Raw genomic sequence first — 19,053 nt, 5'->3', positions numbered from 1 at the left:
AAACAGTGTTTTTAGTTTTTAGTTTTAATGAGACATCAGGTATATGAAGATGAGGCACTACAGAAAAGCACATTTTCACACAAAAAAGGATCATAAATTGTTTTAAATACACTACTATTACAAACGTTTGGAAGGATTTTTATGTCTTATATTCACCAAGAAAAGTTTATTTATTATTCATTTATTTAATGCATAAAAAAGTCTAGAAAAATATGATTATAATTGAAAATACCTGGTTTTCATTTTTAAAAAATGTATTTATTTATTTAATTATTATAATTATTATAAAATAAATGCTGCCGCGGTGATCATAAGAGACTTTCAAAAACAAAAAATATTACTGACCCCAAACTTTTAACTGTAGTTTACATATACACATTCAGTATATTAAATACCAATTTCCTCTGCTAATGTCCCCAATATTTGTATATACAGTACAATATCAATGCCCTCTATGGAGAATAAAAGTTAATTGTTGCTGGGTCCTTAAATGATAAAAGACATCCATAGCAGAAGATACAAAGCGGGGAAAAAAGGATAGCTCTCTGATATCCTTAGGGCAAAACACTCATCTGTTAAACAAAGCAAAAGGAATTTAGCAGATTGAAATCAAAGTCCCTGAGCCATGTTGCCAAGTCAACGATAAACCAGAGCAGTGTCTTTCCTGTGATAATCTGCTTTGAATTACAGACGAGGATCTTTTTGTTGCCTATCACCACATGTGGTTTGGGGCATTCCTGTGTCTTTTGGAAGTCAGTCAACACAACATGCTTCAGGATATCTAGAAAAACCCAGCGCTCCACGAGAGATGATGACAAACGCCCGAAAATAACCTCGCGTTTTTGAGTTGTAACAGTTGTTTGATTTCATTTCAGCACTAACTTCAAATCTGTGACCAATTACATTTTAATTTGTTTTCCATCTATTTTAAGTACATTGGGGTTACAAAAGGTGATGTATTCTAAGAATGAGACTTACCTGCAGTATCTCGCATCGCTCTGTGTCACAGTGGCTGTCCTCACAAGGGTGAAACATCCCCAGAGTAACGCAGTTCAGCAGGATTACCAACATGCTGGCCCTCTCGAACCATGTGGGAAGCAGAAGTTAAGGAACAGTACACAGAAAATACATGCAGTCACAGAATATATGTCCTGAATATAAACAAATGACATTACTGCAGCCTAGATACCGCATTCAAGCTATCAGCAGACATATTTTCAACAATATCTAATGTTGCTAAAATGAGCGATAAAGAGTTAGAATAATGATATATCTCTGTTGTATAAATGATGTCCTTTCACACTGTTATACAGTCTTAGAAGAAAAGGTTCTATATAGAAGATGAAAGGGTTGTGTCATGCGCTTAATACAGGGGTTCCCATCATAGGATTATATTATGGATTTAGTTTTAATACATTTTAATTCACTTTTTCTTGATTAAATGTTATGAATTAAAAAGCTTGCAAACACACTTTATAACTAGAAAAAATTTAAATAAACGGTTAAACGTGAAAGTATTATGCAATAATTTAAGTCATTTCCACGTATAGTATATAATATTTTGAGCATAAAAGGTTCTTTAAAATTGAGTCAAGAACCCTAGGGTTCTATATAGAACCTCACTGAACCTTTTTTTCTAAGATTATAAAAAAAAAACATCTTAGTTGATACTTTGATACTTGATACTTTACTACTACTTGTACGGAGCCCCAAAATGGATGTGGTGATGGAAAAAATATAAGATGGGAGGAAAAATCTATTTCAATGCTTTTGCGTTCCCCCGAGAAACTTTCTGTTCGCTGACGAAACCTTTGCATTTCCTCGTAAAAAAATTGTGTTAGACTGAAAAGGTGAATGTGATTTCACCAAGTACAGCATGTTCATGGATCAACATATTTATTGGTCCTGGAAAAACCTTACAATCAACCAATCAGATTTGAGGGACACGTTTTACGGTTTATGTTTAGGGCTTACAACCAGGGTTAGGTGCCTTTACATCAGCGTTAGTCACCTATCATTTCCCTCTGATTTTAGGGATAAGTTATGGGTCGTATTAGGTTTAGTTGTAGGGATAGGGCTAGGACTACATTTTCAGACAGGAATGTTGATCCAAAATTGACAAAATATGTTGCTCCAGGAACATTTCTTACTTTGGCAAGTTTCTTGGGGGAACACAAAGCATAGTATTCCAAAGCAGTAACATAATTTTTCCTCCTCATCTTTTTTATTTATTTATCCCAAAGTCTTTTTAGGGTCTCTGTAGTTTTGGAAAAGAAAAGATGATGAAATTGTAATAAATTGCCGCATTATTGTAAGCAATCACGTAATTCAGTTATTACAGCTTTAACAAATAACAGTTCAAAGGCTAAAATCACTTTCTCTGTCACATAAACAAGGTCAGTAAAGCTAAATGTGTTACTGGGCCAAAGGTGCTTTCGTCATTATGTTTGTCATTATTTTTCTTGTGGGGAATAAATGACCAAGAGTTCCTTCATCCTTTTAGCTCACCGCTAGTAATTGATCATGGGGTCGGTGTGGCGGGTTCTGCGGATGGCACATACCAATCCAGGGGTCGAGCTCACACATTTACATCTAAATTAAATAGAAGAATGCTAATGCCTATACGGGGTGCCGTCTGAGCAAAGTGGCCCCAGACAGAAACCAGCTCATTTTTCACAATTACTGTCAGCGGACGGCCCAAAGGGACATCATTAAAGTCACCAAAACACAATAAGATGATGCGCCATCAAACAAGAAAGTTTCCTGCCAGGAGAAACTCTGATCATGGTCAACAATAAAACCATATATTGTCCTATGACATCATAACGGAATAAGGATATTACGCAACACAAAAGACGTCCAGTGAAAACGCTCAGTGGATTTACAGTGGAATACGGGCCTCTAATGTGATCACACTTTCACAATGGCATCATGAAATAACTGGCCTTAGTGCCGTGTGCAGATATATGAGAAGTCATAAACTTAAATAATGTATCCCCCGACACATTCTGTGTTCACTGAAATAGTTTCTGGTATAAAGCCTCAACACTGGTTTTACAGTATTTTACAGTTCTTGACCATAATGAACGTCTCCAGTTGCATAAAGGGGCTCAGACTGTAATGTATTCTGCATGAATAATGTAAACAGACAGAATGTGTCTTCTTCCCCCAGAAAGGCAGAAGACTAATTACATGCTGCTAACTTCTCTCAGGCATCATTGATCTATATACACTGAACAAGAGGCAAAGAGGAGGGTTAGTGGAACTGAAGTCGTGGACTATGTGAGGAAAATCACTCAAAAACAATGTAAAAAATGGATGATACACAACATAGGATTTAATAATAAATCATGCATAAGTACAATAAGTAAATTGTCGTTCAAAAGTTTGGGGTCAGCACTAAGATTTTCAGTTTTTTAATGAAAAAAAAAAAGTTTATTCAGCATGGATGCATTAAACTGATCAAAAGCAACAGTAAAAGACTGTGCATATACATACACATACATACACATACATATACATATATACAGTACATAATACTTATATACTATACATATACATATACATATACATATACATATATAAAATGATAAATGTAGCCTTTTTTTTTAGCATAAGAGACTTCTTAAGAAATCAGCCCAAGCTTTTGAACGGAATGCTTTCTCTACAATACTTTCTCACTGGTCACTTGCGACCTTCTGCTATTCAATATTTTTGCAAAATGGTCAATAAACTGTATATTTGTCCATTGACAATCAATCTACCACACGTTGCTAGTTTGACTCTTTATTTGTGCATGAAATATAACATGCAATACTGATTTTTAAATGATTTATTTTCCCTGGTAAGCAGGAGTTCTGGTTATTCTGTCATGGTTTATTATGCAATAATGATTGACTGACTGTTTCTGTCTCTACATAGAATCTCCCATAGGAACCTATATGAAAAGATTGAGATAATAAGGAAGTTGCCAGGTGCATTTCAAAAAAAAAAAAAAAAAACTGCCAACCCACCACAAGACACATTATCCAGCAAGTTGTCAAAAGATCCTCCTAAAGTTGTCAGCTTATATGTCAGGTTTTAAAATTTAAATCTATAGTAACTAAAACTATATGTACAGATTTTTTTTTTTAAAGACAAAAAAAAAAAAAAACAGCAGTAGAGCCTTCTGCAACTTTTATACAGACATTGCAAATGTTTTCTTTGCCAGAAAGCAGTAATAAAAGATGAAATGAAGAGTCTTGTGGACAGTAATATCCAGACAAGCCCTCATAAACAACAAATGGGAACACTGGAACGTGTGCTTATAAATTATTTCATAAAGTTTAATTTGGAAAAACAAAGTGAACTCATACAATGGGCAGAATCTGAAGTGAGAAAGGAGCTTAAAAATGCTGTGTGATCCTTAACCGCTTCCACTGCGCACCATGAGCAGATACATGTTTTCTCTCACGTGGATCCCCTTCACCATTGCAGGAGGAGTGTAGGTGGGTTTCACTCACAGGCAACGGTGAGATCAAAACCTCATCAACTCTTTATGTTGTGTTTATGTGGAGCCCAATTCCCACATGAGGCTGCCTTCATGCTCTAAAAAGTCGTACTCTTCTGACAGGCTGGAAAAAAAGGAACGAGGCATAAAAAATATGACGTGTGTATGCTTGTGTGTGCGATTCTGCAGCTTTTCCAGGCTGATTTTGCAGACTAATGCTAGCAAACACACCTGAAAGAGTGACAGAGGTGGGCTGAATATGCAACACGCTCAGATTTGTCAAGCTCTTAGGCTTGGGTATAAACTTATCTTGTGCCAAGTAACGAAAAGAAATGAGGGGGGCGTCCCGTATATGCAGGATGCAGAACTATAGGGAAATTCTGTTGAAAGGACATGCAATGATAATAAACCCAGCAGCGAAGTAATAAAGCTAAATGCATATCCTAGAAACTAGATGCACCAAGTATACGTTTTAGTACTGGTCTGAACAGACCAACAATATATAATGTAATGCACATGGTATTTTCATATACGAGTTCCAGACCATCTGTTAATTTATTTGCAATCTTTCAAACCGTTAATATTGGTATCCTTCTTTCTCTGTGAGTCTAAATGTGTTCATGCAGGCGCTTTAAATGTTTAGTGGCCCTTTCTCCAGGGTCTCAGGAGCCCATATGGATGAATGCCATGCTAATAGCCGTATTTCATCCGTCCAATGTTTAATTCAGAGCTCTTGGCATTAGCTATGTTTCATCCCAGGCTCGTACATTCTCCAGTGTCACACGTCCTGACATGGTCCTGTGCTGACACCCTCTCAGAATTAGGTCTTCTGGTCCCACTGCACTAAAACACCCAGCCTGCTCCTATGCAAAAACCACCTCATGATATGAAGCAGGGACAGTGGGGTGGCAATGGTGCCCGAGCCACTGCCTCTTCGCCCTCATGGGCTGAGATACCCCTCTTGCAGGGAGTGTACTGTATATGACCAGAGTGGATTTCAATCCACGCTAAATGCAATCTGAAATCCTGATCCACTCCAGGGTTTCCATTTCTCGCTCACACAACAGCCGCGCTCCGAGTTCCCTTCGCTCCTCCACGGTGTCGACATTCATTTGACATTCCAGTCTATGCCCTTTTTCTTGGCTTGGGCCACTGCCCCTCAAAATGTCTGTACACGTCCCTGATATGAAGTCATCAGTACGCTCATTAGGAAAGGACATTTTGCTCTCTACCCAATCTGGAGACTTACTTGATAAAACTATTATACCTTAAAAAGTAAGCAATCATGCATCTTTCATTTGAATCATGGTGGAGTTGGGGCAGAAGCATCATGGCCATTTAAACATGGCAGTTTTAAGCCATAGTTTAGCCATTTAAGTTGATATTTAATGCTAAATAAATAAATAAATAAATAAATAAAATGTCAGTGTAATAGTGGGGGATGTCTAAAATTAGAATGTTAATACTACTACTAATAATAATAATAATAATAATAACAACAATACAATTTATTAATTAAACACACGTTAACTTAATTAATTAATGGTGATCTTAAATAAGAAAACAAGTTAAGTTGCATAAAAATGAGTAACCAGTGACTAAAAAGTGAAAATACATGCATGCATACATACATGCATTCAGACATACATACATACATACGTACATAAATACATACATACACTGAATGAGTCAGTGATCTTAAAAATGAGCTAATAAGATGCATAAATAAGTTTCAGTCATCCAGGAAAAAAGTGCATACACCTAAAATGCAAACAAGCAAACAAATAAGTAAATAAATGGGAAAAATGTATTCTAATATATATAATAATATACATCTCATAGGTGTAAGATGACCCTGGTAGAAGCATCCATAAAAGCCTCAATGCATAATTTAACACCATTAATTATAAACTAATTAAATAATCTGATGGACAGAATCGACTAAGATTTAGCTAACTTCCATATCTCCAGATCTACATTGGCAGAGATGGATCTGACACAGGATAGGCCTGAATTCAGTCAATATTTCAGAGGCATGAAGCTCACATCTGATATGTCTTCATCCCTCAAAACAAGCCCATCTGTCAAACTTCTGCATGTAAAAGTCTAAAGCTGTGAAAAAAAGACAGATATGTGATTCTAAGGACTTGGGAAAGAGTCTATGGGGAATGTGAATGTATTTATGCCAGACAAGTTCCTTTCTCAAGTGCACTTAAAACGTAACTGTAAAGTTAGCTGCAGTCCTCTAGGGTAAACAAAGGAGAGTTTGAGGTAAAAACTCTCTTAAAGGGACAGTTCACCCCAACATGAAAAATCTCTAATATATATTCACGCTCATGTTGTTCCACATGTTTGCCGCTCAACAGGCACTGGTGAACAACCACTATTTTTTGTTTGATGACATGATATCAAGGCCTTTAAATCACAGCTCGACATGAGTGCATTAGAAAAGAGAGTCTCATCTAGAGCGCACAGTCCCTTGTTTTCCTCACTGTTAACAATTAGTCCTGCATGATCTCCCAGATAAAAACACAACAGAAATAACACCATTTAATTTCTGCAATGCCATTACGAAACATAAAACAATAGAATAGAGAGACGTATGCACAGTTAGCGAGCAGATGGAGGAGTGCGTTTACAGCTCTGCATAAATACATGATGAGCCTCTTAGCCATCTCAGATTTTGCATACAATGTGTAAAACAAATATTATTATTTATTTATTTAAACTTGCTGTGCTCTAAGACACTAAATGCCACATACGTTTTACTTAAGTGGTTGATCAAGTGGAAATTTAAGGAATAAATATGTTGTGTCTTCATTTATGTACAGATGCTTCAGGGGCCGTAGTCCAAAAGCATTTGCCAGGTTCAGCTTTTCATCTAAAATGGAAGGAGAGTTTGAGAGAAGTATTAAAAACCCTCAGAAGCAATTTAAAGGCCAGATGGCTATAAAAAACATTAAGATTTCCTCAGCATCTTCTCTTTGGAGTCAACTTCCTGCAAGCGGCAGTTCTGTTACAAGATCAGAAGTCTCTGTGGATCAGTGAGGAAGGAATCTTGTGATGGAACGCTGACAAAACTGGGGACATCTGACTGCTGAAGTGCTAAAAGAGCCAATCTCTGCTTTACACCAGGGAGCTGCTTAAAGCTAGAAAAGTTTGCGAGTAACTGTTGCTTGTCTGTCATGTGTAAAAATCCAAATTCCTCTAAAAATAAAGAGGGAACTTGAGGAAAAGCAAGGTTCAAAATTAGAAACTCGCTGTGGGACACAAACACAACACGCAGTTCTAACCAAAACACATGGATAAACATGCATCGCAGAGGAGGTGAAACGGCCAAGATCTAAAAATATTGCTGGATTTGTTAACCTGATGTGTTGATATCGAAGTGGGCTAGTGTTAGATTGTAGGAAAAGCATGAATGACAAAAAAGTAGGACAGGACCATTCAGATTCTATTTAACCATAAATAGATATCGGGCTATTTATGTAGGTTTAATATATTTGCTCTAAAAAGGCAGATATTTTTCCCCCAGTCAGTCCCAGGTAACATGGAACTTTCTCAGAACTTTGGTTAACATTCAACATACTCTCAAAGTTATGTTCATAGAACTTATTTTGTGAAACGCTTTAGTTCATCTAACATTTTTTAAATATTACAACTTGATTCAGAATGTTCAAAGAACATTCAAAAGTAACCTTCCCATAATATTTGTAGAATGATCAAATGGAATGTTCCCTTAACTTCCGTATAACCAAGAAAAACATTTTTTAAACATTTAAAGATCTGGACGTTTTGAACGTAATTTTTTTTTTTTTTTGCCGTTTTCATAACATAATGGGAATATTAGCGAAACATTCTTAGAACATATTTTTGTTAGCTGGGGTGAAATCATTTATTCAATCAAACCAATTACATTCAAAACACTACTAAGACGAAAAACTAAAAAACAATTCAAATCTAGTTCAAACAATCAAGGCACATTAAATGTTTCAGTAAATGAACATTAGGACAAATACTAATAATTTGTAATAAAATGAACGAATATAAACAAAAACATACTAAGGCAGTGGTTCTCAACTTTTTTGAACATAACACAAATGAATGTTTAAATAGCTACTTGATTGACTGAAAGTTTGAACTGATTCATGAAAAGGAAGTGAACTCCAATGCCCCTTTTGACAGTTAAAATCTGAGTTGCTATTAAAAATATCTGTCTAAATGATCTTATACTTGGATATCTTGAGATAGGGATTTGCAGAAGACAAAATCTTTAGAAAAAGTAATGGCCAAATAAAAAGCACAGTAAAATCACTGGCATGTGCTGCGTAATTTTATATTACCAGCAAAATCATTGTGAATTTTCTATGTATATCACCCATTCCTAGACCAGGTAGAAATAACGTAAAAAGGCAAGTGCATGTCAGGCCAGTTTCAAAATCGCTTTTGAAGTGCCTTGACTGGACAGTCTTTACCCAAAGCCATTAATTTATCCATCACCAATAAGTCAACCAAAACTAAGAATCAAAGAGCCATGACATGGAGTTAAGAGGGCAATAAGGAATAATTGGAATGTGCCAAACATTTCACACTTGCAGAGGCTGTACACTTTGAAAGCTAAGCATGTTTTGCCAAGAGACAACGATTTTCTGCCGCAGAGCATTAGCTTGTTCACTCGCTCAATTAAGGCCCTGTTCATACCGTGCAGTACCTCAATGTGTCTCTGTCTTTTCTCCATCTGCCTCGGACTCTTCAGAGCGTTGAGTCCACTTAGTCCAACAAAGATGAATGAGACACTAGAGCCCCCATTACTACTCCGAGTCAGTTATATCCTCTCCTCTGTTCCCTACAGATGTTCCACTTATCTATACAACAGTGCTCGCTTCAAATCCTATATCAAATATCTTAAAGCCCTTATTTACCCTATAAAGAATTAGCCTTAGAGGTACATGCTGATATTATGGATTAACTGTTTACGAATATTCCACTTATATTCCATGTTCCAATTATAAAAGCATAATCCAAAAGCATTTACTTGACACGCATATACACACACGTGCTGAGCAGCAGTCTATCAAACCTATTAACAGATCAGCCCTGCTGCCACTCAGTTGAGAAAGTTTTTGCTGACTCATGCTGCCCCCTGCGATGGCTATGAGCCATGCTTTGACACCTGACATTGGAGTTTTAATTGTTCAAAATAATATGAAATTGCTTCCAAGGGAGATGTGCACAGGAGTGCAAATACCTGATTTAGCATTAGGAAGTGGAGTTTCCATGGCAGGATTAGCTGCTTTGGTGTAGCAGGAAAGACCAGAGTTCACCCTTGTAGAGGGATTGCCAAGAACTCATCATCTGAATGCATTGCTCTACTACTGTCAATCGCTTCTGTTTGAAGAATTGAGTTTAACAGTGCATCACAACACCATGCATTATTTCTCCTGCTGCATATATCTGGTTAAATAAAACATGGCATGATTATCAATGCATAGAGATTTTATTAGCGAAACTATTTAATAATAATAATAATAATGAAATAGTTTTAAAATCTCAAGAATTTGGTGCGTTTACATGTCAATGATGTATTAAAAATGGAAACGCTTTTTCTTTGCAATTCCCCATTCACACGGATCCGCGAAATCGGATTTTGTTCCGTGACATGTTTAGGGGCGTGAAAATGTAAAGTCGACGTCCCTGCAATAACAGACCGGAATGCATCTATAAATTATTCATTCAAAAAGGTTGTGCAAGTTTACAACAACAACAATGGAGCCGTGAATTTCACATTCTTTTGAAAATCCAGCATTTAGTTGATCCTGGTAAGCGCTCATTATCACAGTTGCAAACACGACGGCGCTCTTCTTCCATGAGGGAGTTTGGTGTCACGGCATTTGTTTCCAGGCAGACCGTTAAAGTACGCAACACACACACGTTTCCCGGACATCCTGTAGAATTCAACCAAATCAGGTGACGACTTCGAAACTCCTGAATTGTTTCCAGACAAGTGTGCCATATGCATCAGTTCAGCCAGCGGTCCGTGGGCATTACTTCTGAAGTTAAGATTAACTTCAGATAAGAAAGGGTTAAGTCTTCAGAACTTAGCACTCATTTTTGCTATGAACCAATAAATTGGTTGCTATACCATTCTAATGCCTGTCATCAAAACAGTAATTGAGACATTATTCTGCTGAACTATGAGTCTCCATGATGAAAGCCAATGTTGCCTAGCAACAGACATTTCAGAGCACAAAGGAGCAGAGGAGTTTCCTGGCTCGAGTCTGCTGAAAGCATGTTAGTTTTCCACTGGCACAATGGGAAACGTAATATATATATACAGCTAATCACATGCAAGCATGGACCCCAAGACGATGCTAAAACTGGGAATTAAGTAATGTGATGTAATTGATCTTAACTGCACTTGGCAACTCACACACACCCAGTCACACACTCCAATACAGCGTTATAATACATGGACTAACCCTCACGCATGATGAAGTATGTAGCTCTCTGATTTGATACATGATGCATTTGGTTTAGCCTCAAATGAGAGTACATACTGCTGCGTCTGTGTCTCTAATGGTGTTGGAAGAGTGACAAGGCCAATGGTTGTGTCAGAGCATGGTGGCATCTGCCTCTCGCCAACAGGGCCCCTGAGGCACGGAGACAATCAGGTCGACTCACCCCTCATCTTCCCTCTCTCCTTCCCTCCAACATAACCTCAAAGCCTCCGGCAGCCTGTCTCGGGGGCACAGGTGCTAAATGATAAGCCATTGGAGCACACCAGGCCACTAAAAAGCACTAACATTTTAAATGGGAGTAGGTAACTTCCGTCATACGAGATTATAACAGAAAGCTAAATTTACACAGAAATTATTTTCATGCTTCAGTGGATGGATGGACGGATGGATGGATGGATGGATGGATGGACGGACGGATGGATGGATGGAATAAGGCACATTTACTTGAAAAGCAAAACTGTATAAGTTATTTGTTTTCTACTTTTTTTTTGTAGAAACAAATAAATGAAAACAATTTTGCTCCAATAAATACTGTATCTTATTGTAGAGATGTTTCAGTATTTTAACTGAAAAACAATATAAAAATAATGATTAAGAGAAATATAAAATATTGATGGTGTGGAAATTACACTCCTGCATAAATATTATTGTTATTATTACATATTTTATTCTACTGTATGACAGAACTAGTAGAAAGAGCACTATAATGTCAACAATTTTATTACCCTGAGAAAATAGCATGCGTCTTCCCTCGGAAGTGTGAAGAAAGATTAGATTAACACAGGTATTGGCTTTTGATCGATTTTCAGAAGGCCATGTCTCCTAAATATATGAGCTGACTCACAATAGCAACAGAAATCTTTTATGGAGAAAGAAGATCATCCGTCAAGAAAATTGAGCTGAATGTTAATGTGAACATTTCCCAAATGTGCTATCAGAGAAGATCAGTCTGCATCAGTTAGCAATGATTATGGCGATTGTCAGTGGTCATATTTTCATAAACAGAAGAATATTTTTCCCCTTTCATTACAGTAAATGAAATGAATGTTCCACTTTGAGGAAGGTGTTTGTATGAATAGATGAACACTCACCGCTGAATACGTGATTCAGCTTTCAAATGAAACATTACAAAAACGCAAGTTAACATCTTCCCATTTCAAAGCTTTATTATTTAGCAACCATGTCTGAATTAAGCAATCATGACCTCCAGCACCATCTGCACCCTGAGGTAAATGACATATGCTGAAAAATATGATCTGCGGATGTTTATTCACTTGTGCGTGATCAGGAATAGAAAGAAAACCCCCCCCCCTATGCTAAGGGATAATGAATAAAACATTTTAAAGCCAAAATACGGACGGCATCTCATTAGGATCAGAGTGCCGACACAAAGGGCCACAGAGCTATTTTTACATCACAGAGCAAACAACAAAAGGCAAGATCCTGAGAGCAAACTGGTCCCAGTTCAGTGGGCTGCTTCCTCTTAAGATGCCCTCCAGTATGCACTCTTCTGTGAGGTAAACGCACATCCTTGAGTTACAAAACAGTGACAGGTCACAGACAAATCCATGCGAGATCACTGAACACAGTCATACACGCAGCGCATTAGAGACAGTCATGGTTGTGGCAAATGCTCACAAATCCCTTTGAGTGTTACAATGCATCTCTCACTCGTCACAATAGAATGTGAAGGCTTGTTTTGTATTGAAGTCAACATGAAATCATAATTGATGCGATTTACTTCACTGGTGCATGTTCCTCGTCTTTCTGTCTGTGCATCTATACATCTGTCTATCTATCTATCTATGAAATAAGTATTACATGTGGAATTCTCTCAAAAATGTTTACTACAATTTTACTATTACAGCTGTCAGATAAATGGGGATGAGCACTGCAGCCGATGACAGACATGTCTGTTGAGTGCATTAATGCAGTGATCTCATCTATGCAACTAAATGTCTCACAAACGTTTTCATCATAACTAACAGTGCAAACACAATGTAAATAAGAGATTCATTGTGCAGTGTAGAAAGCATCATTGATTATAACGGGAGTTATAATCCAAAACCCAGAGACTGATAAACTCGTGCTGTGTGATTGACATCTCCAGCGATTATAAAGGGAGGGGTTCTTTGATTGCTATATCATTTAATCACAATTTAAATTTGATTATTTTCATGCTACTTAGAGAAACGATGTGAAGTTGACCATTTAGTCAATGGCTTAATTTACTGACACATAAACAGCAAAAAAAAAACTATTTTAAGACAAAGAAATTCTGAATGTACATGAATCGATACATATCAGAAATCACCGATCACAGATCAGGCACTAGTATTGACACAGTTACTTACATGCGGAATTACTGTCAGGTCCATATCTTACATTAAAAGTCTGTTTGAAAAGCCTGTGCCTAAATTGTGACTGATTTACCAAAGAATCCACAGTGAAATGTCCCGAACAAACAAATAAAGCTCGACTGAGACATTCACATAGTAGAAAATAAATAAGCTCTTTTATAAGGATCCTTTGCAAGGAAATGTTATTTTTAGTCCAGTGATCCTGTATCTCTCTTCTCATCTTACTAGCGTGACAGTGGGTGTGGCCAAAGATGCAATGATGAAGAAGTAGGCGGTGATCTGATTCCGCAGAGGTGGTCTTTAGACACACTATTACATCATAATGTGACAAAATCTGAAACGAGTCATTTTCGAAGCTTGGTTTCAATAAAAGCTGTTTTTGGACTAACAAGGAAGTTTTGAGTTCTGAAACTTACAGGACGTTTTTATAGTACTCATAAATGTCTCTTACATGTCAAAAGATCAAGGAAAATGTTACATTTCATTAATAAATACATAAAATTGCAGGAGTAATATGGGAGTAATATGGGTTTTCATGTTAAAAGTGTACCTTTAATGGTGAAAGCCCAACATGTGGTTTTTTTTACACATATGCTATGGTATTCGTAGCATATGCATGACATAAATACGCATATTATGTGTGCAGCCTGATCTTTCTAAATGTGCGTATTCTTACTGCTTAGCTCTCACATATACAAAACTTCATTTATTTTTTTGCACTAATTAGTTGGTCCACAAGGTGGCAACACTGGCCCGGTCTGTTGTTTCACTGGAAAAATTAAAGAAAAAAAATGCAACAACAACAAACTAGTGGAGATGGTAAAAACAACAGACAGCCACACTGAAGAGCACTTGTATTAGTGTGTAAAGAGACACCCTCAACTTTTTAAACAAATACAAAGACATTTTCATCATTTGTCATAACTTCTGGAGAGAAATAGCACAGACTCTGGAAAAAGATGATCATTTCTAATGTGCATGTGTCGACCATCTGTTTTTGTGCATGCTATCAAATTAAGTATCCTTTGAAAGGCTATGAATTTGGCTGTATGCTAAGTGTTTGCGTCAAAATTTGAGTATATCTTAGGCTGAAGTGTAATTAATGCATGGAGGGAGCCATTTGAAACATCACTCACTCATTGTTTTTGCGCTTCTTTTGCTGCCGCCGGTGGCAGAGAAATTACACACTTCACCTTTAAGAGACAAGAAAAGGCACATTTCATACGTTTTTCTTCCAAACAGCAAAGTACTTTGATCAAAAAATAATGTCAGATTTTTCCAGACACGAGAACTTTGATCAAAAGCACAAATGACAGAAATAGGTCTAATATGTGTTGCTCATGTTTGTCTGCCTGTTTTCGTTTCCTTAAAAAGTTCAATATTCAACCCCTTTATGTAATTCTGTTTGTTTAAATGCTCATGTTAGGCTGGTATGAGAGGCATGTATATTTTAGCAGAAATCATTTTCTCCATCTGTTCTCATACTCTACTATGCAAAAGGACAGTGATACAGCATTAATCTTAAAACTATGTAGATCATAAATCTTTCAGATCTGACCGTCCCAAAAAGTAAAATTTATCTGAGGTCACTCTAGTCTATACTCCCGCTTTCTTTGGGATACATCTGCTTTTCAAGGAAAATCTCTTGGCCCACTGCAATTTCATAACTTGTAACAATAATGATCTCAGAAGAGGTTTTGAGAGGTATGATGATAACAATAGACACATAAATTGTTGATGGGAACGTGTCAGAAACAATTTGAATGATTGAAGTCCACCCACATAAAATTCGGAGTGACAGTCACAAAACTCCCTTCACATACTGCGAAGAGATTCCACTAAAACCTTAAAAAAGGTCTTTGGAATCTTGGAATTTCCTATTGTTTAACTCATTCATCTATATAATTGAGGGAGAGAAAAAAAAAAGGTCTTTCTGCTCTTGCATTCCTGGCTGACTGTTTCTTCTAGCTTATATGGGACTTGTTAGAGTGAGACTAGATCATGTCTTCCCTCTGGCTGAAACAGTGAGGAGAACTGCAGTCCAGTGAAGATTAAAACAGACCTATTCAGAATCATCAGTGACAACCTGCTCTCACTCGCTTTCTCAAACACACACACACACACACACACACACACACACACACACACACACACACACACACACACACACACACAAACAAAGACACCCATGAGCAGTCAAAGTCCATTTTCACCTTGCTTTGTGAGTGTTTCCTCTTGAGATCCTGAGATCGGTCTGCATCTCTCTCGCTCTTTCTTTTTTGCTATGCGCCAAATGATGGCTAAAACAATCCCTGCAGTGCTTCTTAGAAGCTATTTAATCACCACAGCTTACGACCACCACGATGGGGCCCTCAGAGTCAGTGTTGAATATATTAATGCGGCATAAAATAGAAAGTGAAAGACATGTGTTGTCTTAATATGACCTTGTTATAAGAACTCTTTAGCACGTTCCTTAAAGTTACCATTAACGTGCTGAAGAGGAAAATGGCAAAATCACCATAATTAGCTTTTGAATGGTGTAAACCAAGGTCAAGCAAGATATGAGATTGGCTTGCTTATTAAGAGTTTAACTTCAAAGTGCTTTACAGAAAGGAATTAAAATAATCACAAAATAAAAGCAAGGAACTGAGTCTGTGATGTTATTTTGGCGCCTAAGAAATCTATTGGACGACTCTGATGGACCCGATTTTTCCCTAAAATCAGACAGGAGGGGCTCTAGGACTGACTCACGGGGTAACCTCGGGATCACTGCCCCATCAGTCCGCACCCCAAAAACCCATTTGTTCGGATGCTCTAGGAATGGAATCAATCCAGTCCGCACCCCACAGAACCTCGAGTTTAATTACACATCAAACTCACTACTCCACCACCATTATAAAGAAAAACAATGAAAGTGAAGCGTGGGGGAAAGCAAAAATGTGTGAACTGCACCTCCCGCTGTCACAGATTTAGGGATACCTCATTGTGAATCTTGCAGGACACTGAAAGTCGAGCAATTACTGTTGTGCAATATAACTACAAAATACACCTTGAAGACAGATGTAAACTACATTTAAAAAATCGATATGGACAGATATAATAAAAGACTGATGAAAAGGGCAGGCCGCATAAGATAAACACCTCTCACAGTGGACACACACATACTACAAAGTAAGGACATGGAGGGACTCTGCCATTTTGCGATTTGTATGAACTCCTGTCAAACCTGATCCCCTCACAGCTTAACTCTGTACGAAAAATATATATACTCAAATATCAGAGGAGAAAGAGAAAAGTACAGCATGTTCCAGTACCACAAGAACCGAAAATCTCTTATAATGCCTGAGAGAACACAATTCGACTTCTTTCAGCGAAAGAAGGCAGAGCTTTGACAATACTGGATGGATCAAATAATAAACTATTATGTATTCAGTGCACAGAGCTGTTAGGCCTCATGCTTTAGGACTGAATTATCTTTCTTGAGAAACAAACTGCAAGTCTTTACTGGGGGTCTGACAAAAAAAAAAAAAAAATGATGCTGTCTATATGGTTTTTACAAATAAAAATACTTATAAACTTGAGATCCACCACTATTATATTTATACCATAGGGGTATTCAATTAAAGATCCAAGAGGTCCGGTCTCTATATTTCCTGCCCAGCAGAGGTCCGGACAATACTTTTTTGGGACAGTTATGCATTTCCATCGGGGCAGCCGTAGTACTTGTCAAAGATGAGAAACTTGGGTCTCGAGAGCCAAAGCAGTGATATCTCAGAATTTTTACCAATATTTGCCAAAAAAGTATATTTTTAAGAATATAAAAAGGTCAGATCAGATGTTTTACCAGGATAATAATATTATTATTATTATTACTACATTTAGACACCTACATTTATGCCACATAGAAGGCCTTGGGACTGTGAAAACATACATGAGGTGCAGGGTTTATCTCTTAAGAAAAGTATTATATACTTTGCTCAAATTAATAAAAAACAATAAAAAAACGTACATAAATCAAATGATCAAAACTCTCATCATGAGCACAAAACAAAGTTAACTAATTTCAAAGTTTTTTGTCTTCGCCAGACATCTCTAAATAATTTTCCAAATTATAACACTGTTTATTATGAAATGCTCTTCATGATTATTAATGCTAAATGTATGAAAAAAAAATCTAAAGCGCCATGCGTTTAAAAACTGGTAGAGTCATCTGTATGACAGATAAAAGTAAGTATATGTGCTGCATTCTCATTTTCTGCAGCGTTTTAGCAAAAGTATATCTATTTTGAATCTCACCATGTTTCTGCTATACTGTTGTTAAAATAACCACATCATCTTAACCTTTAATGTGGCGCTTTACGTCTTTAGCGGGAGAGAGAAGCAATGCGCACAGAACAGAAAGGGCTTGAATGAAGCACATTTGGCTCTAGATAAAAATATTAGAGGATGTAGCACCGAAAGATCATTATTATCATGATATTACTACAAGAAAATCTCGAAACCAGGTAGCGGTAGAAACACTGGGGTTCACAGTTCACATCAATAAAATTTGAACATCTCCACTCCTGAAGTTGTCTTGGGTAAGCATGTTTCCTTCCCTACACTAGCAGTATTTTTCAACAGGAAAGAAACAGACTAAATAAACCTGAAATATATCCTTTAATCCAAGCAATGGAATGGTGTATATGTGAAGTACAGGCTATTATTTGCCTTTGTTAAACATTAAACAGCAAAAGTTCACGTTAACAACACTATTAACTCTGGCTCTCGGGTCTGCAATGACAAAAGAGTAACTCCAGCAAACAGACAGAATCGGAACCATCTGGTTGACATGGAGCTTCATTTCAGAGTCTCTCCTCTCACCCCAAACAGTGACGAGGAGGTGGAGGGTAGGAATGGGTGGTCCGTCAGAGTGGAGAGGGCCCTGTCTGCTCGGGAGTCCCTTTATATCACCCTGGCTGGGATCCTCACAGAGAACTTGCTCGTCTCCTCTGTGGATCCAAGGCCCTCCCGCCACCTCTTTTTGAGTAACGATCAAAATAGCCCAGCCAATCTCCTGGCATGTCATAACCCATCATTCTCAGTAAATAAAGCAGAATGCTCACAGGGCATTCTAAATAACCCACTTGAGAACAAGTTTCCTGAATCCATGTTAGCCACGTTTTCATAAATATAACTTGACAAGCAGTTGGCCCTTTTCGGTTTTCTTTTTTTTTTTTGCACCATCTTCTGGCCCTGATTGACCGCTATGTGCATGTGTAGGAGTACAAATAAACCACTGTTTCGTAACAAATGACAGCACTTCACTTGTGTTGTGAGGCAATCACCCAGTGTCAAACAAGATTCCTCAGTTTAATGTGATTAATAAATACTTTTCCAGTATTTAACCCTTTCAGGAGTTGCAAGTCAATGGACTACAGACCTTTGTGTCAAACTGTTTTAAGTACCATCCGTGATCTATTTTCAAAGTTCAAAACCTTTAAAAAATGTTTACATTATAATAGTAATTTGTGGAAAATAATCTGGACAATATTTACTTAAGCAAAATGAAATGATAATATTTGCAAATTTGCTGAATGTGCATTTAATTTTTTTTAATTTTTTTTTACATTTTAATTTTGAAATATTCCATTGACACCCAAACACCCCCTTTGGCACTTTGCACCAGTAACAAACCTGTTACCAT

At 37.2% G+C, this 19,053-nt stretch overlaps 1 protein-coding gene across 8 annotated transcripts in view; it reads right to left on the bottom strand.

The window, feature by feature from the left end:
- Positions 1 to 19,053, bottom strand: part of cacna1g (calcium channel, voltage-dependent, T type, alpha 1G subunit) — a 218,992-nt gene that overhangs the window by 126,758 nt on the left and 73,181 nt on the right. For all 8 annotated transcript variants that reach the window (XM_082151200.1, XM_082151199.1, XM_082151204.1 and 5 more), the window contains exon 3: positions 979 to 1,091. In XM_082151200.1, the coding sequence (XP_082007326.1) occupies positions 979 to 1,091 (113 nt within the window). The remainder of the gene's footprint in view (positions 1 to 978; positions 1,092 to 19,053) is intronic.

The sequence above is a fragment of the Leuciscus leuciscus genome (genome assembly GCF_965113295.1).
Source record: "Leuciscus leuciscus genome assembly, chromosome: 21".
Taxonomy (NCBI): Eukaryota; Metazoa; Chordata; class Actinopteri; order Cypriniformes; family Leuciscidae; genus Leuciscus; species Leuciscus leuciscus.
Note: the sequence above shows the minus strand (reverse complement) of the source record. Positions and strands in the feature narration are given on the sequence as shown.